Genomic DNA, 27,728 nt, shown 5'->3' on the forward strand with positions numbered 1-27,728 from the left:
CGGCCCTGAGAAATGCGGGGGGTGGGGGTGGGGCGCCTCCGTAACCGCCCTGGGTTCCCAAATGCCTGCAGGCGTCGCGGGCCCGGGACCGAGGGGCGGAGCGCAGGTGTGCGGGGTGGAGAGCGTGAGCCTTACGCGCTTGTGAGCGCAAGAGGGATGCGCGCGTGACTGCGCCCCCGGCGGAATCCGAATCCGCGTGGGGACCGGGAGGTCAGGAGTGGGTGCTGATCTGTCCCTCACGTCTGGCACTGCTCCTGCCTTCAGAGACCCTGGACGAGTGGAGAGCCAGGAACCTTCCTAGCGCAGGGGAAAGCTGGCTTTCTGCACCTGAGAAGGGCAGCGTGGCCGGATCTTCGGAGGTTCCTAGAGAGGTGACAAAGGCCGGCTACCCGTTTGGGGGTGAGCGGCGTGATGAGATGGCACGGCTTCCCCGAGGACGTCACCCCCCGCCCAGAAAGAAATGGCCCTCGCATCCTAAGACTGATGCCACCCGTCCTCGCCCAAGCCCTGACGAAGCTCGAGTCTCAGAACCTACTACGGGGAGCGAGGGGCGGAGCTGCGGCAGGGGGCGCGCCGGGCGCGGCCGCGGGAGGCGGGGCGAGCCTCTGTCCCGCAGGCTAGTCTGCGTGCTTGCGCAGCACGCACGGCGGGGGCGGGGCCGGCGGCCGGCGGCAGGCGGGCGGCGGCGGCGGCGCGGGGCCTGGTCCCCCCCAGCACCATGGCCAAGACCGTGGCGTATTTCTATGACCCCGACGTGGGCAACTTCCACTACGGTGAGGGCATAGGGCCGAGCGCGAGGGTCTGGGGGCGGGGAGGTTTCGAAGCACAGACTGCAAACTCCGAGGGTGGGAATTGACCAACTCTCTTCTCCCCACCCACAGGAGCTGGGCACCCAATGAAGCCCCATCGGCTGGCACTGACTCATAGCCTGGTCCTGCATTATGGACTCTATAAGAAGATGATCGTGAGTCCCCTCACTTGTCGGGGTTTGGGGCTGGAATCGGGCTGCGGCCTTAGGGATCGGCGGGCTGGACGGAATGCGCCAGGTGCAACCCGCTTCTGGGGAGGAGGAGCTGTGGAAGGCGCTGGGAACATTCCCTGTGGACCGTGCGTTCAGGGGAAGCGGGGAGGGGGGAGGGAGGGGACGTGGCCCCAGACTCAATGAGAATTACATTTTGACCTCAGATCCGCCACCGTTTGACCTTAGTTTTACCCGACCAGCCATAGGCCTAGGATTACTGGCCGATTTGAAGGCAAAAAATGTTATCCTCCCTGCATCTTATTATTTATTTATTTAGTTTTTTTTTTTTTTTTTTCCCCCAGTTATGATCTCACTCTAGCCCAGGCTGGCCTGGAACTCACTGTGTAGGCCCAGGCTGGTCTCAAACTCAGGGCATGTCCTCCTACCACTGCCGACTGCGTGCTGGGATTAAAGGCATTCACTACCACATCCCGCTCTGCATCTTATTTTAAATTTATCCTACCGTCTTGGAGTTTGAACCCAGGGCTTCAAATATGCTTGGCAAGTGAGCTAAACCTCTAGCCACTCCTCCCCTGGCATTTTAAGATGTGGGCAGTGTTGTGGCCCTGGGGATGTGGGAGTCGGGGGCTGGATCAGTATGTTTGGGTATGAGATTTACGATTAACTTCCATTCTTTCTCTTCTGCCACCTTTCTCTACCTGTGAAGAGCTAGAACTCCAGGGAGGATTATGCAGCCCTGTATATAGTGTGCATGAGAGTGTGTTGTTGTGTGCAGACCAGGAAATGTTCTGGGAATTCCCTTTTCAGTCTAGAATATCTTTATGTGGTTCTGCTTACTTGACACCCAACTCTCCCATCTCCCATATATACATATGTTGTTTCTCCCCAGCTTGGACTTAAAGCCGTGAAGGACAGACTCAGCCCTCCTGCACCATGGAGCTAATTAGCCTTTAGTATAAATGTGTTCACCATGTTGAGCCCCAAGCAGTGGTTTGGGCATAGAAAAGCCTGAACTGTGGCTGGATAGATGGCTCAGCAGTTAAGGCACTTGTCTGCAAAGCCAAAGAATCCAGGTTCAATTCCTCAGGACCCATGTAAGCCACAGGGTTGGTGCATGTGTCTGGAGTTCATTTGCAGTGGCTAGAGGCCATGGTGCACCTATTCTCTCCCTCTCTCTTTTTCTCATATCTGCCTTTTTTCTCTCCTCTCTCAAATAAATAATGATTTTTAAACAAAAAGACTGAGCTGATATTAGTGCAGGTATCTATGAATCCCCAAAAATTGCTTGTGTGTCCCTGTATGTATTTTCTAGAAGAAGAAAAGCTATTGTCCAATTTGAAACTATTGTGTGATCCTTCCTCTCTACCTCTGCCCCCCATTAAGGATAATAAATCTTTGGTTTAGCACTCTGGGTTCCAGTTAGGTTAGCATATATCTCCTACAATGGAGAGAGGACAGAACCACAGCCTAGGGGATATTAGTATGGGAACTAAAAATGGAAGATCTTGGAAACAAATCAAGAGGGTTAGAAGTTGAAGTTGAGAAGGTAGGATAGGCTGGGTTGGAGATGAGAAGAAGTGGTCTTCAGAGGTCTTGATAAAAATAGCTCACCTGGGCTGGAGAGATGGCTTAATGGTTAAGGCACTTGCCTGTGAAATCTAAGAACCCAGGTTCGATTCTCCAGGTCGTATGTAAGCCAGATGCATAAATTGGTGCATGTGTCTGGTGTTTGTTTGCAGTGGCTAGGAGCACTGGTGCACCCATTCCTTCTCTCTGTCTCAAAGATAATTTTAAAAAATTAAAAAAACAACAACTAGCTGGGCGTAGTGGCATACACCTTTAATCCCAGCACTTGGGAGGCAGAGGTAGGAGGATCACTGTGAGTTCAAGGCCACCTTGAGATTCCGTAGTAAATTCCAGGTCAGCCTGGGCTATAGTGAAGCCCTACTTTGAAAAAAACAAAACAAAATGAACAAACAAAAAAATAGCTCACCTGCTAGGTGAAGTGGTGCATACCTTTAATCCCAGCACTCAGGAGGCAGAGGTAGGTGGACCAAGGCCACCTGGACTACATGGTGAATTCCAGGTGAGCCTGGGCTGGGGAGGGAGATCCTAGCTTGAACCTTCTCCCCCTCCCCCCCAAATAGCCCACCTGATTAATAGCCTGTCTTTTTCATTCTTAGACTGTCATATCTTGTCTCTCAGAATAATAAGGATTAGCTGGGAGGATTGTCATATGTGGATCTTGATACTCTCCAGGGTTGGGTTCACTGTAGGTAGTCTTAGCTCCATAAGTGTGACCTTGCCTGGGCTTGTTAAGTTTTACTTTCAAACTGGGCCCTTTTCCCCTCTTGGAATGTGGAACCAGTAACAAGACAGTACACCATTGAGCACTGAAGGACTTTTATTGGTCAAGAATAGAATTGGGAGGGCTGGAGAGATGGCTTAGCGGTTAAGCGCTTGCCTGTGAAGCCTAAGGACCCCAGTTCAAGGCTTGGTTCCCCAGGTCCCACGTTAGCCAGATGCACAAGGGGGCGCATGTGTCTGGAGTTCATTTGCAGTGGCTGGAAGCCCTGGCTCGCCCATTCTCTCTCTCTCCCTCTATCTGTCTTTCTCTCTGTGTCTGTCACTCTCAAATAAATAAATAGATAAATAAAAAGATTTAAATAAAAAAAAGAATAGAATTGGGAGATAAAGTTCCTAAGTTTTAGAGGTTGAGAGATCTTGGACACAGAGTAAAATAAATGAGGGCTAGGGGTAGACTCATAAAGGGTAGGCATATTCATTCCCCCCCCCCCCCCCCGGGAAAGGGCAGAAAATTCCTGGGTATTTGGGCCTGGCTGTCTTTGGTTCTTTACAGTTATTGCCATGGCAGTTGTCAATTGTCATGTCATGGTGCTAGGGGGTGTCATTTAGCATGCAGATGTGTCTATAGTAGGATTAGAGGTTGTCTAGACGATCTGGCAGCTATCCTAGGCCCATCTTGTTTTGGCTAGCCCACACAAGAGAAGTTTCTGTCCTTCAGGCATCTTGTCCTTTAATACAAACACAATTAGGACAGGGAAGGAATTCATCAAGGTCACCTAGGCAGTACCCAGGGTAACAGTTTCACCTTGTGTCTCCATCCCAAGGTCTTCAAGCCATACCAGGCCTCCCAGCATGACATGTGCCGCTTCCATTCTGAGGACTACATTGACTTCCTGCAGAGAGTCAGCCCTACCAATATGCAAGGCTTCACCAAAAGCCTTAATGCCTTCAATGTGGGAGATGACTGGTAAGTAGGGAGACTGGGACTTTTATTTTTATTTCATTTTGATGCCAGGCCCCTCATGAGGTCTTTTAGCAGTGATGAATAATACAAAGGGAGCCTACTTGTCAATGGATTATCATTTACTCATTTGTTTTGTCGGTGAACATTTACTGGTCATTTGATCTAAGACAGGCCCTGTGCTAAGTAGGAATCAATGATGAAGAGCAAGCAAATGCTAATATTGTACCTATATTAAGTTCTGTGAAGAAGTACATGACAGACAGTGTATATCTGGCAGAATTATCTCGCTCAGGGTAGGGATGTTCCCAGAGGAAGAATTAGAGATTGAGTTATAGTCTGGACAAAAATAAGTTATTAGACAAAAGGTGATCAGAAGGTGAAGAGAGGGATGTGGAAGGCAGGAGGGGCAACATGAACTAAGAGGCTGTGGTGGTAAGGTAGACTATGACTCATTTGAGGAATAGGAAAACGGCTGTGTGCAGAATATGAAGAGGAGAATGATTTGAATGGAGGCTGAGGAGATAGATGGGGCCTTTTAAAAGTATGGAGCCTGAGCAGGGCATGGTGACTCCTGCCTGTAACCCTGGTCCTCAGGAGGCAGAGGTAGAATTGTTAGTTTAAGTGTAGCTTGGGCCACATCATGAGTTTCAGGCAAGCCTTTGCTATATGGTTTCGGGGGGAGAGGGGGAAGGAAATAGTATGAATTAGTGTGCTTGTGTGTGTTTGTGTGTGTGCATGTGCATGTAGGTGCCATGGCACACATGTGCAGGTCACAGGACAACTTCCTCTCCCACATCCTTTGATCAGGGTCTCTTCTCTTGTTCTTGCTGCTGTTGGCTTTTGTGTGTGCAGCAAGTTCCAAGCTTCCTGAGAGTCTCCTGTCTCTGCTTCTCATCTTTTCATCAGTTTGCTGTGGTTACAGAAGCTCTCCATGAATTCAGATTTTTTTAAAAATATTTTTCTTTTAATAGCCAGGTGTGGTGGTGTATGCCTTTAATTCCAGCACTCCGGAAGCAGAGGTAGGAGGATCGCCATGAGTTCAAGGCCAGCCTGAGACTACATAGTTAATTCCAGGTCAACTTGAGCTAGAATGAGACCCTACCTTGAAAAACAAAAACAAACATACCATACACAAACACACACACACATACATACATACATATATATGTGCACACATGTGTGTGTGTGTGTGTGTGTGTGTGTGTGTTTTATCTGCAAGCAGAGACAGAGAGAATGGGCATGCCAGGACCTCCAACTATGGCAAATGAACTCCACATGCATGTGCTACTTTGTGCATCTGGCTTTATGTGGGTACTGAAGAATCAAACACGGGTTGTTAGGCTTTGCAGGCAAGCACCCCCAGCTATTTTCTTAGGGTCTGGGGCTATAAGTTAGTACTCAGGCTTGAGTGGCAAACACTTTATCCACTGAGCCATCTCCTCAGCCCAAATTAGTGTTTTTACTTCTAGAGAGAAGGCATCAAAACCAGAGAGCGATTTGACATGACTAGGGCTTTTTAAATTTTTTTTTTTTTTTTTTTTTTTTAATGGTGCTAGGGATTGAATCCTATGGCCTTGCACATGCTAGCCCTATTTTCTGCTACATCATCCCCAGCCAGATTAGGTTAACACAAACTTTACACTGCATGCAGAAAAGGTTAGGACTGGGGCTGGGAGAGAGACTTGGTAACAAAGGTGAGCTGTGATTCTTGCAACACTCTAGTATATAGCCAAGGAAAATAATAAACTAGGGCTGGAGAGATGGCTTAGTGGTTAAGGTGCTTGTCTGCGAAGGCTAAGGACTCTCCAGACCCCAAGGAAATCAGACACACAAAGGTGAGGCAAGCGCAATATAGCACATGTTCAGTAGGTGGTGCAAGTGTCTGGAGTTCGATTGTAGTGGCCAAGGCCCTGGTGTGCCAATTCTTTCTCTCTCTAAAATAATAAAATAAAGTAAAATAAAAATAATAAACTATAACGCTACTAGGTACTCAATCGTAAATGTTTAATAGGAAAAATATCAAACACTTCTGAAAGTTCAACAGTGACTACTAATACCTTCTCCAATCAGTTTCAATACTTATGAAAGAGAGTAGAGAGAGGGGGAGAGAGAATGGGCATGCCAGGGCCTCTAGTCTCTGTGAACAAACTCCAGATGCATGCACTACCACGTGTGCCTGGCTTACATGTATTCTGGGTACTCAAGCCTGGGTCCTTAGGCTACATAGGCAAGTACCTTAACTGCTAAGCCATCTCTCTAGTCCTTGAAATCCTTTTGTCTCAGCTTCCCAAGTGCTTGGATTATAGTCACATGCTACCACTTCCCAGCAGTCTTTTTTCATTTCTATCCCTTCATGTTAGAGGATTTTTAATATATATATTATATATACATAATTCATTTGAGAAAAAGAAAGGGTGCATCAGGGCCTTCTGCCACTGCAAATGAACTCCAGACATGCATCACTTTGTGCTTTTGGCTTTACATGGGTACTGGGGAATCGAACGCAGGCTGTCATGTGTTGTAAGCAAGCACCTTTAACTGCTGAGCCATCTCTCCAGCCCCTCATATTACATGATTTTAAAGCAACTTCCAGATGCCATATAAATATTATATGTTTCTAATTATACCCTTATGTTAATAGTAATTCTTTTTGTTTGGCTTTTTTCAAAGTTGGGTGTGGCTCATCAAGCCCAGGCTGACCTGGAAATCACTATGTAGTCTCAGGGTGGCCTTGAACTCATGGCGATCCTCCTACCTCTGCCTCTGGAGTGCTGGGCTTAAAGGTATGTACCACCATGCCCAGTGAACAGTAATTCTTTAATCAAATAATGTAATCTGTACATTTACATTATATATAATATACTTTATTTATATCAGGATTTATTTATTCATTTATTTGCATGTGTGCATGTGTGTATAGGTGCTCCGTGGCCTCTTGCCTCTACAACAAGTGCCAGACACTTGTATCACCTTTTTGTGTCTGGCTTATGTGGGTGGAAATTGAACCGAGGCCTGCACCTGCAGGCTTTGCAAATAAGTGCTTTTTTTGTTTATTTGTTTTTCAAGGTAGGGGCTCAGGCTGACCTGGAATTCTCTATATAGTCTCAGAGTGGCCTCAAACTCATAGTCATCCTCCTACCTATGCTGGGATTAAAGGCGGGAACCAGCACACCTGGCTAATAAATGCTTTTAATTGCCAGCCCCTTTAAATCAGGATTTAAACAATACCCATACATGGTACTTGGTTGATGTATCTTGAGACTTTTAATCTAGTTTTTCCTCCTCCCCCTTGAATTTATTTCTTACAAAAACTAGGTTGTTAATCCTATAGACTTTCCTATATTCTTCCCATTATTGAGAAATTACTCTTCTAGGTTTTATACTAAGAGTTGCTAATACATCCACTAATTCTCATGGCAACACTGAAATGTAATAGTCCTTTTCCTGATGTTACACATAAGTGAATGGAAGTTTGGGGAAATTTAGGTAGTTTAGTGTGAGTCATCTAACTGGTGAATGGGGTGGCAGGATTCATATTTTTTGTTGTTGTTTGTTTTGATTTGAGATAAGGTCTTGCTGTGTAGCTCAGGCTGGCCTTGAACTTGTGATTGTGAAAGTAGACTAGAACAGTGAATCTACCTTAGCCTCCTGAGTGCTGGAATTATAATAGTCTTGCTTTACCATGCTTGGCTCAGAGCCAGTTTTTCAAACTAGTTCACTAATCTGTGACCCTGAAAGGTCCTACTGACAGAATAGGCTGAAGGACAGAGGCCAGCTCCTTACGCTGCACTGAGCACTTTTCCCACCATGGCCCCCACACCTCATCTTCACAGGAAGGAATGCCATTGGCTCTCTATTCAGCCTTCTCAGACTTTACACCACTCCCATGAAGCTTCCCCCACCCCTACCTTTTCTTCTTCTCTTTCTCCTTCTCTTCCATTTCATTTCATTTTATTATTTTTTAAGAACAGATCTTGCTGTGTATCTCTGGCTGGCCTTGGATTTGCAATGATCTTACTGCCTCAGCCTCCCACATGTTGAGATTTAAAAAAAAGCATGGTGACATACATCTGTAAACAGTCTCATTATGTTGCTTAGGCTGTTCTTGAACTCATGATCTTCCTGCCTCAGTCTTCCAGTGCAGGGATTACAGGTATGTGGCCCCATGCTTGGCTTTCCATAAAGCCTTTCTTGACCAGCCCAGCCCACAGAGCTCTGCCCTGCATATACTGCTTATTTGGTGTTGAGTCACATGCTTTCCATTTGGTGTTGAATCACATGCTGTCTTGGATGGTTTCTCATTTTTCTGTTACTGCTCCTGCTGCTGGGGTTTTGAGGTTGTTTTCCTGGTCTTGGAATGCAGAGTCAGTGCTTAGGCCACAGCTGGGGCCCTGGAGATAGTCTTTTGCAGTTAGGGAATAAACCCTCTGTGCAGCTTGTGCTACAGTAGTTTTCTTGTCAAACTTAAGCTGTAGCTATACTCATCTGTGTTTCAGGGGAGAATCAGGGATTTTCCTTGCTTTTTTCCCCTTAAAAAAAAAATAATTTCTGGGGGCTTGAGGAGATGGCTCAGCCATTCAAGGCACTTGTTTGCAGAGCTTGCCACCCAGGTTGAATTCCCTAATACCCACATAAAGCCCGACAGGCATTCAATTACAGTGACAAGAGACCTTGGTGCTCTCATGCATGTACACACACACGCATGCACACGCACACATGCACACACAACTGATTGTACTATATGGCTCTTTTGTTTGTTTGTTTCAAGGTAGGCCAGGCTGACCTAGAACTCACTCTGTAGTTCCGGGCTGGATTTGAACTCATAGCAGTCCTCCTGTCTCTTCCTCCTGAGTGCTGGGATTAAAGGTGTGTTCCCTCAATGCCTGGCAAACCTTTCTTTTCTTTTTCTTCCTCCCCTTCCCTCCCTTCCCCTCCCCTCTCCTCCCTTCCCCTCCCTCTTTCCTTCCTCTTTTTTTTTAAGTTTTTTGTTATTTTTATTTATTTATTTGAGAACAACAGATAGAGTGAAAGAAGCAGAGAGAGATAGAGAATGGGTGCTCTAGGGCCTCTAGCCTCTGCAAACAAACTCTAGACACGTGCACCCCCTTGTGCTAACATGGGTCCTAGGCAATGGAGCCTTGAATGGGGGTCCTTAGGCTTCACAGACAGGCATCTGGCTTATGTGGGTACTGGGGAATTGAATCTGAGTCCTTAGGCTTCACAAGCAAGTGCCTTAACCGCTAAGCCATCTCTCCAGAAACCCCCCCAGCCCCTAATTTTTTATTTTTGCGTGTGTGTCCCCATATGTGTGTGTGCACATGTCCATGTATGCACATAGGTGTGAAGGTCAGAGGTCAATGTCAAGTGTCTCCTTCTATTGCTCTCCACTTTATTTATTGAGACAGGGTCTCACTGAACCCAGAGCTCACTGATTTGGATAGTCTAGCTAACTAACTTGACCCAGGTATTCCCTGTCTTCACCTCCTGAGCTCTGGGATTATAGGCAGACTCCTCCACACCCAGCTTTTATGTGGCTACTGGAATCCGGACTCAGGTCCTTGCACTTGCCCAGACCCCACTAAACACTTAATTCTTTCCAAACCCTTTGAAAAACCATAACATTTCCTATAATTCTGTTTATTTATTTATTTTAAAGATTTGTTTATTTAGTTTTGGTTTTTCGAGGTAGGGTTTCACTCTAGCCCAAGCTGACCTGGAATTCACTATGTAATCTCAGGGTGGCCTTGAACTCATGGTGATCCACCTACCTCTGCCTTCCAAGTGTTGGAATTAAAGGTGTGTGCCACTACACATGGCTTAGATTTAATTTTTAAATTTATTTATTTATTAGAGACAGTGAGGGAGAGAGTGAGAATGGGTGTGCCAGGGCCTCTGGCCACTCCAAACCAACTCCAGATGCATGCACCACTACGTGCGTCTGGCTTACGTGGGACCTGGAGAATCGAACCTGGGTCCTTAGGCTTCATAGGCATGTCCCTTAACGTCTAAGGATCTCTCCAGCCCTGTTTGTTCTGGGGATTGAACCCAGAGCTCTACCACTGAGCTATATCCCTAGCTAATTCTGTTTTTCTTTTTGGCATGGTTAAATGTGCCAGCTGTACTATTTTCTTGGAGAGCTCAAATTAGTGATTTATTTATTAATTGTGTATACATGTTCAGCACATATACTCTACTAGTGAGCTTAAAAACTTAACCTAGGCCAGATGTGGTGGTTTATACCTTTAATCCCAGCATTTAGGATGCTGAGATAGGAGGATTGCCAGGGGTTCCAGGTCAGCTCAGGCTAGAGTGAGACCTTGCCTCCAAAAAACTAAAAACAAACAAATTTTTTAAAAAAACTTGAGGGGCTACAGAGAGGGCTTAGCAGTTAAGGCACTTGTCTTCGAAGCCTAAAGACCCAGGTTTAGTTCCCCAGTACCTATGTAAGCCAGGTGCACATTGTGGTGCATGTGTGTGGAGGTCATTTGTGGAGCTAGAGGCCCCGGCCCACCCATGTTCTGTCTCTCTCTGCCTCCCCTTTCTCTTGCTGGAGTAAATAAATAAAATAAAATTTAAAAAATATTTTAAAAATACAAGCTAGTTTTTAAGAGAAATTAAATTTTTTCCCATTTTATTTTAAATGTCTGTTTATTTATTTGAGAGAGAAAGGGAAGAGAGAGAATAGATGCTTCAGGGCCTCTAGCCACTGCAAATAAACTCCAGATGTATGCACCACTTGTGCTTACATGGGTAGTGGGAAGTCAAACCTGAGTTCTTAGGTTTCACAGGCAAGCACCTTACTGCTAAGCCATCTCTCTCGCTCTTTTTCCTTTTTATTTATTTGTTTTTATTCTTATTTTTGTTATTTGTGTGTGTGTATACACATGAGCATGTGCATTCCATGGCATGTGTGTGGAGGTCATAGGACAACCTTGGGGTGTTTCTCCTCTCCTTTTCATTTTATTTTTTTTAATATTTTATTTCTAAGCAGAGAGTGGCAGAAAAGAGACAGAGAGGGAGAGAATGAGCATGCCAGCACCTCTAGCCACTAGAAACAAACTCAAGATACATGCACCACTTTGTGTGTCTGGTTTTATGTGGGTACTGCGGATCAAACCTGGGTCTTTAGGCATTGCAGCAAGCACCTTAACCGCTGAGCCATCTCTCCAGCCCTCCTTCCTTCTTTTTAAGACAGAGTGTCTGTTGCCACCTCCTTTGTGAGCTTCTGAATTCTGGCCTTGCTTCCTATGGCCATGTACCCCAGACACTTTGTGTCTGGCTTTATGTGGGTGCTGGCGAATGAAACTTGGGCCAGAAGGCCAGTGGTTAAAAAACCCACTGGACTGTCTCCCCCTCCCCTTTTCTGAAATGTTACATGAATGGAATCTTAAATTGTGGGGTCTTTTTCAAAATACTTATTTATTTGAGAAACAGAGGGGCAGATAGAAAATGGAAACACCAGGGCCTTCAGCCACTGCAAAATGAACTCCAGACACATGTGCCACCTTGTGCATCTGGCTTATGTTGGTAATGGGGAATCAAACCTGAGTCTTTAGACTTTGTAGGTAAGCGCGCCTTGCCCACTAAGCCATCTCTACAGCCCACCTTTTCTTTTTATAAAGGATGAAGATAGTACCACACACTGTGCTGAAGGTTTTTTGTCGGTTATCTTGTCATTACTGTTTTACATAAACAGGGATGCAATTCTTTGCTTAAAATGCGACTAGAAAGCAGAGTGAAACTTTTTTCTTTCTTTTTTTTTTTTTGTGGTAGGGTGTTGCTCTAGCTCAGGCTGATCTGGAATTCAGTCTGTAGTCTCAAGGTGGCCTTGAATTGCTGTGATTCTCCTACCTCTGCTTCCTGAATGCTAGGATTAAAGGCGCGTGCCACCACGCATGGCTCACAACTTTTCTTTTTTTTAGAGGTAGGGTCTCACTCTAGCTCAGGATGACCTGGATTTCACTATGTAGTCTCAGGGTGGCCTCGAATTTATGGTGATCCTCCGACCTCTGCCTCCTGAGTGCTGGGATTAAAGGTATGCACCACCACACCCAGCTAGTGTATGTGTGTGTTTGAGGTAGAGTTCCACTGTAGCTCAGGCTGACCTGGAATTCTTTTTTTTTTTTTTTTTGGTTTTTCAAGGTAGGGTCTCATTCTAGATCAGGTTGATCTCGCTCAAATTCACTTCTTTTATGTAGTTTCAGGGTGGCCTCAAACTCACAGCAATCCTACCTCTACCTCCCAAGTGCTTTTAGATTTGAAGATGTGTGCTACCACACCTGGCAAAACTTTTTTTTTTAACTTCCCATTCCATGGTTTGTCCAAGGGTTGGCATATGATTTGCTCCCAAATCTTTGTTGAATATATTTGCAGATAGTTCAGGTGTGTGGGAGTGGGAGCAAGGGCTATTGAACAGTGGAGATTGGAGAAGTTTGGATGAGGAGGGAAGTGGACAAAGGCAAGAGGGTGCCAACTCACCTCTCTTCTCCGCAGCCCTGTTTTCCCCGGGCTTTTTGAGTTCTGCTCCCGTTACACAGGTGCATCTCTGCAAGGAGCAACCCAGCTGAACAACAAGGTGATGTACCTGTAGCCCTGAGTCCTTGTGCCTTTTCCTGTGGGTCTCCAGATTCTGTACATAGCCCTGACCATGACAGGGCACCCAGGTTCAGGGGTGGGCAGGGAGGACTGTGAATTGGGTGTTTATCTTACAGATCTGTGATATTGCCATTAACTGGGCTGGTGGTTTACATCATGCCAAGAAGTTTGAGGTAAGTACGGATGGAATGAGGAAAACAGTGGCTACCCTAGGCTAGATGGTTTGAATAGCAGTGGGGAGCAGGTGGGTGAAAGAATTGTTCCTCTGTTCACATGACTATTTCCTCATAGGCTTCTGGATTCTGCTATGTCAATGACATTGTAATTGGCATTCTGGAACTGCTCAAGTAAGTACTTGAGGAGGAGATGGGGAAACTGATAGGATTATTAGCTGCTGCGGTCCCTCGAGACTTGGCCTAGGCCTTGAGCCCAACCTCTTCCCTCCCCCACTTGCTTCTCTCAAGTTCCTGATACTTCTCTCAAGTTGTCTATGCTTCACTCAAGCTGCCTCTTCCTCTGCTTTTCTGCATCTTCCCTGCTGCTGGCTCACATTTCAGCCCTGTCTGCACATCCTGACCCTGCTCCAGGCTGGAGCCCAGGGCTGCCCCTAGGAAACTGGTGGGATGAACTTTCAATTGACTTGACCAGAAGCAGACTATCAGTAATTCCAGACCTTGTGTTTGGGAGGAGTGAGTCTGGGGGGGATTTGCTTTTGTTCCAAACTATGACTTTGCTTTCACTGCAGGTACCACCCTCGGGTGCTTTACATTGATATTGACATCCACCATGGCGATGGCGTTCAGGAGGCCTTCTACCTCACTGACCGGGTCATGACTGTGTCCTTCCATAAATATGGAAATTACTTTTTCCCTGGCACAGGTACGAATACAGATTACTATGCCCTTTGTACCCCTCAGCTTTTTTTTTTTTTGTTTTCTTTTGAGATAGGGTCTTGGCCTTGAAATCTTGTACTTCTTTTTTTTTTTTTTTGGTTTTTTGAGGTAGGGTCTCACTCTGGTCCAGGCTGACCTGGAATTAACTCTGTCATCTCAGGGTGGCCTTGAACTCATGGTAATCCTCCTACCTCTGCCTCCCAAGTGCTGGGATTAAAGGCGTGTGCCACCACACCCAGCTTTGGCCTTGAACTCTTGATCCTCCTTAATCAGCCTCCTGAATGGTAGGATTCCAGGTGAGTGCCACAACACCTGGCTTCACTTCAGCTTTTCACCATGACTGACTCCTTAGCTTTCTGATCTGAACTAGGATGTCCCCTCCTCAGAGAAGCTTTACTGTCCATTCCAGTTATGTGTTACATCCTGTCTGTTTTTCTCAGCATATCACTCACTATTACTTTTATTTACTATGTTTTTCTTTGGTTCTCCTTCTTTATCATGTCTACCTCCAAAAGCATGAGCTTTGTGTTAGTCATTGCAGTATCCCCTGTGCTTAGTACAGGTACATACATGGTAGTTTGAATGTATGTCCCCCATAGACTGAGGTGTTTATTTATTCAGTATATGGTAGTTTGAATGTATGTCCCCCATAGACTCAGGTGTTTATTTTATATTTTATTTCTTCTTTTATTATTTAAAAGAGAGAGAGAGGCAGATAGAAGGGGAGAGAGAATGGGCGCAAGAGGACCTCCCACCACTGTAAACGAACTCCAGACACATGTGCTACCTTGTGCATCTGGTTTATGCGGGTCCTGGGGAATTGAACCTTGGTCCTTTGGCTTTGCAGGCAAATGCCTTAACTGCTATGCCATCTCTCCAGCCAGCCCTCAGGTGGTTTTTTTTTTTTTTTTTTTTTTTCCTGAGGTAGAGTCTCACTCTTGCTCAGGCAGACCTGGAGTTCACTATGTTATCTCAGGGTGGCCTCGAACTCACAGTGATCCTCCTCTGCCTCCTGAGTGCTGGGATTAAAGGCGTGCGCCACCATGCCCTACATCCTCAGGTGTTTTTATTAAAGCTTGCAACTTGGGAGCCAGGCATGGTGGTACACGCCTTTAATCCCAGCACTCAGGAGGCAGAGGCAGTAGGATCACTGTGAGTTTGAGGCTACCCTGAGACTACATAGTGAATTCCAGGTCAGCCTGACCTAGAGTAAGGCCCTACCTCAAAAAAACAAACAACAACAACAAAAGCTTGTAACTTGGATCTGCAACACGTGGTGGGAGGAGGTGTCATGCGGCAGATTCTGGAGTCCAGCCCTAAGATATGCTGACAGGTGTGAGCTCTGGGGTCCTGCTTGCTGCAGTTCCCTGCTGCTTTTTGGTGTTTGCTGGCTAGTGATTTTTTTTTCTCTTTCTGTTTGGATTTATGAATGGGAGCCAGCTTCTTCTGCCATTCTTTTATTATTGTTATTTTCACTTATTTATTTATGAGAGAAAGAGAATGGGCACACCAAGGCCTCTAGCCAGGGCAAATGAATTCCAGACGCATGTGCCACCATGTGCAGCTGGCTTACATGGGGTCTGGGGAATTGAACCTGGGTCCTTAGGCTTCACAGAGAAACACCTTAACTGCTAAGCCATCTCTCCAGCTCATCTTCCACCATTCTTGATGGGACTTCCTTTGGATCTGTAAGATGAAATATATCCCCTTCCTCCCATAAAACTGTGTCTGGTTTGGAAGTTCATCCTAGCATTTTGGAACTGACTGCAACAGTATACATCTTAGCTCACAGTAGTTCCTCAAAAAAATTCTTTATAATCCTAGGCCGAGTCAGAAGGATTGCCATAAATTTGACCCCAGCCTGGGATGCATAGTGTGTAGTACCATGCCAGTCATACTTTGTAGCCAGACTGTGTCTCAAAGACCAAAAACAAACCACAAAGTAATTGTTGAGCCAGTCATGGTGGCACATTCCTGTAATCTCAGCAATCAGGAGGCTGAGATAGGAGGATGGAGAATTCAGGCCAGCCTGGGCAACAATGTAGTTCTTGGCCAGTGGAGGTTACATAGCAAGACCCTGTGTTAAAAACCAAGGTGTTAATGACGTATAAGTACAAGCTGTAGGAGACTTAGGGTGCTTGGGGTGGAGATCCCTAGATGGAATAGCTGGGTCATGGGAACCTCTCATGCATGGCCACCACTATCTACTTCTTTGTAGGTGACATGTATGAAGTTGGAGCAGAGAGTGGCCGCTACTACTGTCTCAATGTGCCCTTACGGGATGGCATTGATGACCAGAGTAAGTATGGCTGTCTTCTGCCTGCTCACTCTCTCCTCCTTTCTCTCTTTGAATTGATCTCTTCTGCCTGGTATTGTCTACTGTTGGGCCAGGTGTCGTTGAGGATAAATGGCTTTCAGAGGGACCATAAACACCTGGAATTTGTAGCAACGTACTGTGGGCATTTTGTTCTTGGAAAGGACAGTAGTGTCCATCAGTCCCTTGAAGCAGCTTTGGAACCTCTCCAGAAGTTCAGAACCAGTGGTTGGTTCTATGGGTTGCCTCTTTCCTGGGCTCCATGCTCTCTCAACCCCCTTTTTCCTTTTGTTCCCTGTCTCCCCATCCCCTTGGGGTGCCAGGTACCCACCTTTGGCCCTCTCCCAGGTTACAAGCACCTTTTCCAGCCAGTCATCAGCCAGGTGGTGGACTTCTACCAACCCACATGCATTGTGCTTCAGGTAATGCTGTTAATACCTCACCAAGTGGGCTCATGTGGGCTTGGGGAAAGAAACTGGGAGAGGGGACATTCCCTAGGTTGGTGAGGGAAAGGACATGGAGAACTCAGTGATGTTCTCATCAGTTAGGTTACAATCACTCCTGGGGTTTTGTCTTTTGCAGTGTGGCGCTGACTCTCTGGGCTGTGATCGATTAGGCTGCTTCAATCTCAGCATCCGAGGACATGGGTGAGACTTACTCTCCTTCCTCTCCCACAGGTTTTCAAATGGCCTTGGGCCTCTGTAAATGCAATGGCAGTAGCTGGGGAAAGGGCCTCACTTCTTGGGAATCAAAACTGGCTTAAAATTGTACATGAACTGAATGTCACCTTGCACAATGTTCCCTAGGTGCATTATTCATTCACAGCAGGTTGTTATTACACACCCATTACGTTCAGGCATTGTGCTGGCTGGTGGGGATGTGATGAGCACATGTTCATGGAATTTGCAGTTCATTGTAGGAAGCAGACAAAAATAAATAAGCAACAGAAACAAGTAGATTATTCTAAATCTTATAAAGGAAGCCTGGCATTATGGCACAAGCTTATAATCCCAGCAGTGGGGTTTGAGGCCAACCTGGGCTACGTATTAAGACCAATGGTATCTCAAAAAGCCAAATCAAACAATCCTAGGAAGGAAAAAAAAATTGAAAGAGTAGCATTGAACAATCTATATATGTATATATTGTTTGTTTGTTTGTTTTTTGTTGTTGCTTTTTGTTTTTGGAGGTAGGGTCTCACTCTAGCCCAGGCTGACATGGAATTCACTATATAGACTCAGGGTAGCCTCGAACTCATGGTGATCCTCCTACCTCTGCCTCCGAAGTACTGGGATTAAAAGTGTGTGCCATTATGCCCAGCAAATCTATTTTTTTATCTTATTACTATTATTTTAGAAATTATTTATTTATTTGCTAGGGAGAGAAAATGGGTGTGTCAGGCTTCTTACTGCTGCAAATGAATTCCAGATGCAAGTGCTACTTTGTTCATCTGGCTTTACATGGGTACACAGGCCATCAGACTTTGCAAGCAACTGTGAGCCATGTCTTCAGTCATATATAGTTTTTTTTTTTTGTTTGTTTTTTTGTTTGTTTTTTTTTTGCTTTGTTTTTCAAGGTAGGACCTTTCTCTCTCTCTCTCTCTCTCTCTTTTTTCTTTTTTTGGTTTTTTGAGGTAGGGTCTTGATGTAGCCCAGGCTGACCTGGAAATTCACTGTGTAGTCTCAGGGTGGCCTCGAATTCACAGCGATCCTCCTACCTCTGCCTCCCAAGTGCTGGGATTAAAGGTGTGCGCCACCATGCCTAACTTTTTTTTTGAATGAAGTTCTTACTATTTAGCATAGGTTGTCTTTCATCTTGCGATCTTCTTGCCTCAGTCTCCTAGGTGCTGAGATTACAGGTATGCATCACTATAGTGGCTTGGGAATTCACATTAGAGAGAATTATTTGGACAGGGTTTGAAGATGAAATGAGAACCATGACATGGAGACTAAGGAGTGAGCCATAAAGCGAACAGAGAAAAACGTCTGCAAACAGTGACAAGGGCCTAAAGAAAGCCCTGAGACCCAAAAGAGCTAATATCTTTTTTTTTTTTTTTAATGTTTTTGGGACAGGCATTGTGGTGCATGCCTTTATTTTATTTTAGTTTTTGGTTTATTTTTTATTTATTTATTTGAGAGCGACAGACAGAGAAGGAGGCACAGAGAGAGAGAGAGAGAATGGGCGCCCCAGGGCTTCCAGCCACTGCAGATGAATTCCAGATGCGTGCGCCCCCTTGTCCATCTGGCTAACGTGGGTCCTGGGGAATCGAGCCTCGAACTGGGGTCCTTAGGCTCCACAGGCAGGCATTTAACCGCAAAGCCATCTCTCCAGCCCAAGAGCGAATGTCTTGAAGGGGAGAAAATAAAAATCAGTAAGTCGTGGTGGTGCATGCCTTTAATCCCAGCACTCAGGAGGCAGAGGTACGAGGATCGCCATGAGTTTGAGACCACCCTGAGACAACATAGTGAATTCCAGGTTAGCCTGAGCTACAGCAAAACCCTACTTTGAAAAAAAAAAAAAAATCAGTGAGGCCAGAACACTGGAGATAAGCTTAAAGCTGTGTAGTTCACAGTGAGGTGCTTGTAAGTTGGGCACATCGGGATGATGCAGAGCCTTGAGACTCTTGTAAGGAGTTTGAATTACAGTCTATAGGTGATGGGCAGCTGTTGAAGGATTTAAAAAAAATATTTACTTGAGAGAGAGGGACAGATATAGACAGAATGGGTGAGCCATGGTTTCCAGCCAATAATAATAATTTAAAATAATTTAAAAAATTCAATAATAATTTTAAATTTATTTATGTATTTGAGATGGGGGACAGAAAGAGAGAGAATTGGGCATACCAGGGCCTCTAGCCACTGCAAACGAACTCCAGGCGCATGTGCCAACTTGTGCATCTGGCTTATGTGGGTCCTGGGGAATCAAACTTTGGTTCTTTGGCTTTGTAGTCATGCACCTTAACCACTAAGCCATCTCTCCAGCCCTTGTTGAAAGATTTTTAAGCATAGAAGTAACAATGTAATTAAATTTTTTTTTTTTTAGTCAGTGTGTTGTAAAACTACTGTTCTGGGGCTGGAGAGATGGCTTAGCAGTTATTTAAGGCATTTTCCTGCAAAGCCAAAGGATCCCAGTTCAATTCTCCAGGACCCAGGTAAGCCAGATGCACAAAGGGTCACACGCATCTGGAGTTCGTTTGCAGTGGCTGGGGGCTCTGGAGCACCCATTCTCTCTCTCTGCCTCTTTCTATGTCACTCTCAAATAAATAAATAAATACATTTTTAAAAAACCCTACTGTTCTGACTGTTGAATGAAGAAAGGTGTGGGATGGGAGGGGACAGAGTGGATAGCAAGATGCCAGTTGGATGCCATTGACATGGTCTAGGCAGAGGGTTTGACGACAGACAGAAGTAGTTTTAGAGTTATGTCCTGAAGGCTAGAAGTCACAGTCTGCTTGGGGCACTGACAGGAGTGCTGAAGCAGCTAAGTGTCAGGGAGAGTGTCAAGTAAGACAGAAGTGAGGGTGTACTTTAAAATTACTAGGGGCTGAAGAGATGGCTTAGTGGTTAAGGCTCTTGCCTGTGAAACCTAAGGACCCAGGTTCATTTCCCCAGTCCCCATGTAAGCCAGATGCACCGGGGGCACATGCGTCTGGAGTTCGTTTGCAGTGGCTAGAGGCCCTGGTACGCCCAATTCTCTCTCTTTCTGTCCCCCATCTCAAATACATAAATAAATTTAAAATTATTATTGAGGCAGAAAATATTATAGTATACTACTCTTAAATGCACAGTCCAGTGAATTCCACTACCAGATCAAGAGTTGTAGCTCCTTTTGCCCCTTTCCAAGCAATATGTACAATTGTATGTCTTGGCTCCACTCATTTTTCTGGTTCCCTTTTAACAGGGAATGTGTTGAGTATGTCAAGAGTTTTAATATTCCACTGCTGGTGCTAGGTGGTGGTGGCTATACTGTCCGGAACGTTGCCCGCTGCTGGTGAGTATCTTCCCTGATTTTCATCTTCCTTTGTGACCCACTGTGGGCTCTCAGAGATTGGAGGGATGGACCCTGTAGCTTACTCAGCCAACCCCCTCTGCTTATGGGTTTCAGGACATACGAGACATCGCTGCTGGTAGAAGAGGCCATTAGTGAGGAGCTTCCCTATAGTGGTAAGGGCTACCCTGCAACACTCCCACAATAGACACTCCTCTCTCACCAGCCTCCAGAATGACCTTGTTTGAAAGCATGTGGGAAATTTTGCATTCCCAGAGACTAAACCCTTCTCTGGGCTCTGAGCAAAGCTAAGATGGGTGAGCTATTATTACAAGGGACCAGGATGGGAGAGAAGAAGAGATCAGGTAGTCTGGGGACCTGCCTGCCTAGGTCTGGACCATATTTCTGGTTAATCAGTCCCTTCTGCCAATGCCTTCTCTTCAAGAATACTTCGAGTACTTTGCCCCGGACTTCACGCTCCATCCAGATGTCAGCACACGCATCGAGAATCAGAACTCCCGTCAGGTCAGCAGCTTGGAGAAGCTGGGCACAACAGTGGGTGGAGGGGAGGTGCTTGGAGAGGTCCAGGATGTGGGAAGTAAGAGAAACCAAAGAGAAGATAGCTCTGAGTTGCCACTGTCACTCTTAACCATCTAGGAGGCATTCCAGGGTAAAGAGAGAGGCAGTTATCAATTGAACTTGAAATACTACTGTCATTCAGCCAAGGATGGTCAGTGTAGAAGGGTGAATGCTGTGGGAATCCCTAGGAGATGCTCACTGTGTTTCTCCTCTGTAACCAGTACCTGGACCAGATCCGCCAGACAATCTTTGAGAACCTGAAGATGCTGAATCATGCACCTAGTGTTCAGATTCATGATGTGCCTGCAGACCTCCTGACCTATGACAGGACTGATGAGGCCGATGCAGAGGAGAGGGGTCCTGAAGAAAACTACAGCAGGTCTGGGCCAGGGACTCGAGACCAGGCAGTGTCGCAGGCATACTGGGGAAGCTTCTAAGGGGAAAAAGTAATTAGAAGGCACTAGCTCCTTTATCCTTGGCTTGCCTCTTTCAGTCTGTTGGTTCCCTACTCTTTTTGCTATTTTTTTCTAACATGTTTATTGTAAACATTATAAACAGTATCAAAGAAAAAAAATTACTATTTTTTTTTTTTTGAGGTAGGGTCTCAGTCTAGCCCAGGCTGACCTGGAATTCACTCTGTAGTCTCAGTGTGGCCTTGAACTCACAGTGCCTCCAAGTGCTGGGATCAAAGGTGTGTGCCACCACACCTGGATGAGTATCAAAATTTAATAAGCTTGCTTTTATGCAGTCTAGACTCATTCCATGGAAATAAGCACTTGTATCAGTTACTTTCCCGTTGCTGGGACAAAATATCAGACCAGAAGCAGCTTATGGAAGGAAAATGGTTTAATTCAGGCTTACAGTTTAGAGGGGAAGTTTTGTCATGTCAGAGAAGGCATGAACAGGCCAGAGGGAGAGACCTTGTCCCATCTCCTCAGTCAGGAAGCAGAGAAAAGGCTCCCTGCTGGCTGTGACACCTTAAGGCCTGCTCTCCATGATCCACCTCCTCCAAAGCCCTGCTGCCTAAAGGCTCCACAACCTTCCCAAACAGCACCACCAGCTGGGGATCAGGTGTTCAAGCACATGGGCCTATGGGGAGCATTTCACGTTTAAACCACCACCGTGCTATGTAGTTTTATGTCTCTTCTTGTGGATAGACCATATTGTGTAGATTATAAGTATACATTGACATGCACATGTAAACACACATTCAGAGTTTTATTTGTAAGGCTTTGATGTTCCTGTATGGTGTTTTAATTTTTTTAATTGTTGTTATTTTGAAGAAGGATCTCACTCTAGCCCAGGCTGGCCTCGAACTCCCTGGCTCTTTTTGGTGTTTTACAAACAAGGTCTCACTGTATAGCCCAGGGTTGCTTAGAACTGGCAGAGGTCCTCCAGCCTCAGCCTCCCAAGTGCTTGGATTATAGACTTGTACCACCACACTTGGCTTGTTTGGATAGTTGTTGTTAACATAAATAAGAATAGTCTATGTTTGTTGCCCTTCAACTTACAATTTGCCTCTCTCTTAAGATGCATCTTTCCATGGTAGTATATGTAGATAAGTTTCAGTATTTTATCAGTTCTATAATATTCCATTGTGCAATTATAATTTAATTTGCCTGATTACCACTGGAAGACATTTCCATTATCCTCTACTTTTTTTTGGGGGGAGGAGGGGACTATTACTGTAGTAAAGAAGGTGACATCTAGCACATGTCTTTTTCATTTTTTTTTGGTTTTACGAGGTAGGGTCTCACTCTGGTCCAGGCTGACCTGGAATTAACTCTGTCATCTCAGGGTGGCCTCGAACTCACGGTGATCCTCCTACCTCTGCCTCCCGAGTGCTGGGATTAAAGGCGTGCGCCACCACGCCCGGCTAGCACGCGTCTTTAATCCCCGTCCTGGGGAGGCAGTGGTAGGAGGATCGCCATGAGTTTGAGGCCAGCCTGAGACTACATAGTGAATTCCAGGTCAGTGTGGGCTAGAGCAAAACCTTACCTTGAAAAACAAACAAAAATAGAAGGTGGTATCTATAGCATCCTTATCTGTAGCTTATCTATACATCCGTTCATGGTTGTTTGAATGGGTTAGATTCCTAGAATTGTTGCTGCTAGGTCAAAGGCTGTGTGCAATATATATATATATATATATATATATATATATATATATATATATATATATATGTTGCCAAATTGCTTCCCAAAATGTGTGAAGCAGCCTTTTGTATTCTAGCCAGCTCTTTTTTCAGACCTTCTGAGTTTTTAACTGGACAGGTATTTGCTATGTTTTTCAGGTTTGTGAATGTTTGTTGCTGTTTTGGTGTTAGAGTCTCACTCTAGCCCAGGTTGACTTGGAACTCACTCTCTAGCACTGGGGTGGTTTCGAACTCAGTGATCCTCCTACCTCAGCCTCCCGAGTGTTGGGATTAAAGGTGTGCACCACCACACCTGTCAACAAAGCTTCTAAGATATAGATGAAATATTTATTTCTGATTAATTCTCCCTACAAAAAAAAAAAAAAAAACCTTCTAGAAAATAAAGGAAAAGCCAGTAGAACTCAGAAGGACAGAGAAAGATACTCTTCATAAGGAACAGATTCCTTACCTGGCTCAGGGAGTTGATAGGAGTTGCTCCTTGAGGGATACCCAGTCCTGCTTCCATATGGCCTTTGAGAGGAAGCTGGCTGTGCTGGTTTTTCAGCTCCTTCCAATTCTGCTTGTGACTCAGAGCTCTGGCCTCCATCTAGACCTTCACTTTAGTGCTTTGACCCTTGAGACTTCTCTAGCCTTCCTCAGTGGGTACCCCATTATTCCCCCAACCTGAGTAAACATTTGGCCTCAGGGCCTAACGAACTGTTGTCTCCATCTGAGCTTGTCCAGGTCTCTGAGGCTTGACTTCTGGATACTGGTTTTCATTGATACTGGTTTGGCAACACCTGTTTTTAAGTTCTTCCTTCTAGGCTTGGCTTTTTCTTCTGTAGTTCCATATTGACATCTGGGCCTAGTCAGCTTCACACCACACCCATCTAACAGCCAGCAGAAGCCTAAGGCCTCTTCCTGTTTCTAAGCCCTACCTCTCTGTCAGACCACCCACTGAGTTTCCTGTTCTTTGATGCCTGTAGCTCCAGCTCACACACGACTGTCGACTGTTGTGAGCTGCTGCTTTTGTGGGTTTGCAGAGCACTCGGCTCCGTACTAAGTGCATATGTTATAGCCTGTCTGTATGTCTGTATCATTCATCTGTCTGTCATCTGTCTTTCCATCAGTCAGTCAATCAATCATTACTCTATTGCTGGCAGATAACTCTAACAGGTGGTTCTTATCCTGAGACTACTGGGAGGAATCTAAGGTTTGAAGAGGTTAAGTAACTTTGCTACAGTAATATAACCATTGAAGTATCAGGGCTGAGATTCAATCCTGACTGACCTTTGCACTTACAGGAAAAGGAGACCTTGGTCCCTGAGTGGACAGAGTTTTGACTGGCTTTGTTCTTTAGCTTCTCTCTCTCTCTCTCTCTCTCTCTCTCTCTCTCTCTCTCTCTCTCTCTCTCCCCCTCTCTCTCTTTTTCCAATTCTCTCAGAGAATAGTTTTTCAAGAACAAAGCCAATACTGAGCAAAATTAGGCCCTGTGTTTCTTTTCCTTCCCTTCTCTCACTGAGAATTATAACATTATGTCAATCTTCTGTTAACACTCTCCTTTCTTTTCTTCTTAGAAGAAATCCCATTTTCACTATGGCCTGAAAAGGCCCTACATGCTGTTTTGCCTCTGACTCTCAACACCGCTCTTCCCTGCACACGACTCAGTGGTATTGGCCCCAGTGTCATTCTGGCATATGTCTGTCATCTTCGACCTCATGATTTCTGTACTTAGCTCTCTTGAGGTTTGGAGGGATCTTCTTGAGATCTTTGGCACACATAAATCAGTGGGACAGAACAGAGGCCCCAGATGTAAACTTAGGCAGTTACAGCCATCTGATTTTTGAGAAAAATGCCAAAAATATTCTCTGGAGAAAAGACAGCCTGTTTAACAAATGGTGCTGGAAAGACTGGATATCTATATGTAGAAGGGTGAAAATAGATGCTTATCTCTCTCCATGCACTAGAATCAAGTCCAAGTGAATCAAAACCTTAATATCAAACCTGAAACTCTGAAATTGCTAGAGGAAAAAGTAGGGGAAATCCTTCATCATATTGGCATATACAATGACTTTCTGACTCCAACCCCAGTTGCTCAGGAAGTAAAACCATTAATCAACCACTGGGACCTCATGAAATTAAAAAGCTTTTGTGCATAAGGAAGTACAGTGTAGATAGAGCAAAGAGGCAATCTACAGAAGGCAGAAAATTTTTGTTAGCTATACATCTGATAGAGGATTAATATCCAGGATATACAAAGAACTGAGATCTTTCCTGTCCAGTTTCTTCATAGACTTAGGGCCTTTGGTTCTTTGAGCAACCTTTCCTAATAATATATGTTTGTTTTTCGAGGTAGGGTCTCACTCTAGCCCAAGCTGACCTGGAATTCATTATGTAATCTCAGGGTGGCCTCGAACTTGTGGTGATCCACCTACCTCTGCCTCCCAAGGGCTGGGATTAAAGGCGTGCGCCACCACACCCGGCCATAATAATATTTTTATTTATTTATTGGCGAGTAGACAGAGAAAGAAGAGAGATTAGAGTGAAAATGGGCATGCCAGGACCTCTAGCCACTGCAAAGAAACTCTAGATGCATGTGCCATTTTGTGCATCTGGCTTCATGTAGATACTGGCGAATCAAACCTGGATTGTTAGGCTTTGCAGGCAGGTGCCTTAACCGCTTAGACATCGCTCCAGCTATTCCCTAATAATCTTATCTGAAATAGCACCCTTTTCCTCCTACCACACCCAGTCATTTCACACAGTTCATTTTTCATAGAACTTTCCATCATCTGAAATTACTGTGTTATTTCCTTTTTTTTTTTTTTTTTTATTATTGGTCTCATAAGCTTTTCGAGGACCAGTGAAAAACCTTGTATGACTGATTCAACGTTTTTGCTAAGGCATGTGACAGTGCTTGGCAAGGGGAGTCTTCATAAATATTTACTAAATACGTGAATGGATGAATGCATAGCATTTAGTCTCAAACAGTGGAAGGGAGAGGACTGGTTCTCTTGACAGAGAATTGGCTTTGGAGAGTGTCCTGGGAGAAGACTGGAACTTGGAGAATGGGCTCTTGATATTTCTCCCCTTGCTTTGCAGGCCAGAGGCACCCAATGAATTCTATGATGGAGATCATGACAACGACAAGGAAAGTGATGTGGAGATTTAAGAGCAACTTGGGATGCTGTTTCCCAGGGAATACCTTTTCACCTCTTGGTTGTGTTGGAGGGAAAGCTGTGGCTCCCCCAGGCCTGGACCGGCCACTCCCAGGACATTCACTAGCTGTGGGAAGGGTTTTGGAGACTACATATTGTTGTAGAATCATTTCCCTTCCTCTTACTATCACAGCCTGATGATGGTACCTATTAGGGATGAGATAGGGGCATGGATAGCTATCTCTGGGACATAATAGGCAGTGGGGTCTAGAGGCCATTCCTCAGCCCATCTAAGCCTTTATTTGCTCCCTTGCCTGCCTTCACCTGAGAGACTTATGGATGAAAGGGTAGACAAGTCTGAGATCACCTTTGACATCCTCCTGGGTCTGCCTACTGCAAGTCTTGCTTCCAGGGAAGTTGAAGAGTGAAGGTTTGGAGAGGGTTCCGGCTCCCTAGCATCTTAAGTACAGATGAAGTACTTTCAGATAGGATGTGAAAATGTCCTATTCTAACTTTGGCTTTATGTTCATTTCACCACTGTTTTTATCTAATAAACCAAGTTGGTATTTTTTGTACCTTTCTGGAAACTTGAATTCTTTTTTTTTTTTTTTTTTTTTGGTTTTTTGGGGTAGACTCTCACTGTACTTCAGGCTGACCTGGAATTATTCTCAGGGTGGCATTGAACTCTCAGTGACTCTTCCTATCTCTGCCTCCCGAGTGCTGGGATTAAAGGCGTGTGCCACCATGCCTGGTTTGGGAATTTGAATTCTTGCTACCTGTGTATGAAGGAAGAGAAAAACAAGAGATGATGGTTCCTGTAATAAAAATCATAGTTAACATTTGGTCACACTTTACATTAGGTCCTGTATATATTCTACATGGATTACATAGGGGCAGTTAATAGAACATTCTGCTTAAGAGTTAGATAAACCTGGGCAGATTACTGGTTTGAGAAGACATAGCAGATGGCTTCAGGGTGTTTGGGTTGATGCTGTTAATTGGAGACGATACACTAAAATAAAACATGTAAGTGCTCAGCAGTGTTGGATATACCTGCTCATGAACTGATGTTGCAAGGAACAGTTTTGGATATTGTACTCACCACAAATGGACCCTTTTCTGGAAGTTTACAATCAGGAGTATGGTAAATGTAGATGTCGATAGTGGTACAGAAAGGAAGGATGATTTAGATGGGTTACTCTAGTTTTTCACTCTGTTTCTCAACACTAGACTAGCTTAGAAAATAAGTAAATTTTGGCACTATTCTGGACATTTCAAAGTCTGGGCTGGACAGCTCCAGGCAATTTCTCATCTGGCAGTTGAAAAGTCTGGGGCACAAGAAAAGGCCAGATTAGGAGGAAGCAAGGTCAGTAGAGTTCCTGGTGTTACCAGGCCCTACATTCTAAGCACTGGGGGCTCCAGTGAGTAAGTCACTGACTCTGCTGTCCAGGAATGTGTGCTTGCAATCTTTTCCAGCTGTGGTCGAGAGTTTTCAGTCCATCCATTGCAGGCCCACGCTCTCTTTCACACAAGGAACAAACATAACCAGGAGAATGAATGGAATTGCCAAGGGAGAAGATCATGTAAAGAAGACACTTGGAGAACCCATTCTTTTCACTCATGTGGGGTATAAATTATGTATGAATTATGTGTCCTTGGACAAGTCACTTCTATTCCCACAGTCCAAATTTCTTAACCTAAGATGGTAGTGGAACTTATCCCATGATTGTGAGGATTCGGTGATATGTAGTGCTTTACATACAGCCTGACCACTTTACATGCTAAGTGGTGACTGAATGCTGCTTAGGTTTTTGGCAA

The 27,728-nt window shown here is 45.0% G+C and overlaps 1 protein-coding gene across 1 annotated transcript; it reads left to right on the forward strand.

The window, feature by feature from the left end:
• The first annotated feature begins 666 nt into the window (after positions 1–666).
• On the forward strand, positions 667–26,485 carry Hdac3 (histone deacetylase 3). Its single transcript, XM_004664691.2, has 15 exons — positions 667–773; positions 882–964; positions 4,114–4,256; positions 12,747–12,828; positions 12,965–13,021; positions 13,140–13,195; positions 13,594–13,727; positions 15,960–16,040; positions 16,404–16,477; positions 16,638–16,702; positions 19,953–20,042; positions 20,157–20,215; positions 20,485–20,564; positions 20,840–20,997; positions 25,855–26,485. The coding sequence occupies exons 1-15, from the start codon at positions 719–721 to the stop codon at positions 25,922–25,924; spliced, it is 1,287 nt and encodes a 428-aa protein (XP_004664748.1). The 5' UTR covers positions 667–718; the 3' UTR covers positions 25,925–26,485.
• Positions 26,486–27,728: the final 1,243 nt, after the last annotated feature.

Source organism: Jaculus jaculus, chromosome 13 (assembly GCF_020740685.1).
Source record: "Jaculus jaculus isolate mJacJac1 chromosome 13, mJacJac1.mat.Y.cur, whole genome shotgun sequence".
In the NCBI taxonomy this organism is placed as follows: Eukaryota; Metazoa; Chordata; class Mammalia; order Rodentia; family Dipodidae; genus Jaculus; species Jaculus jaculus.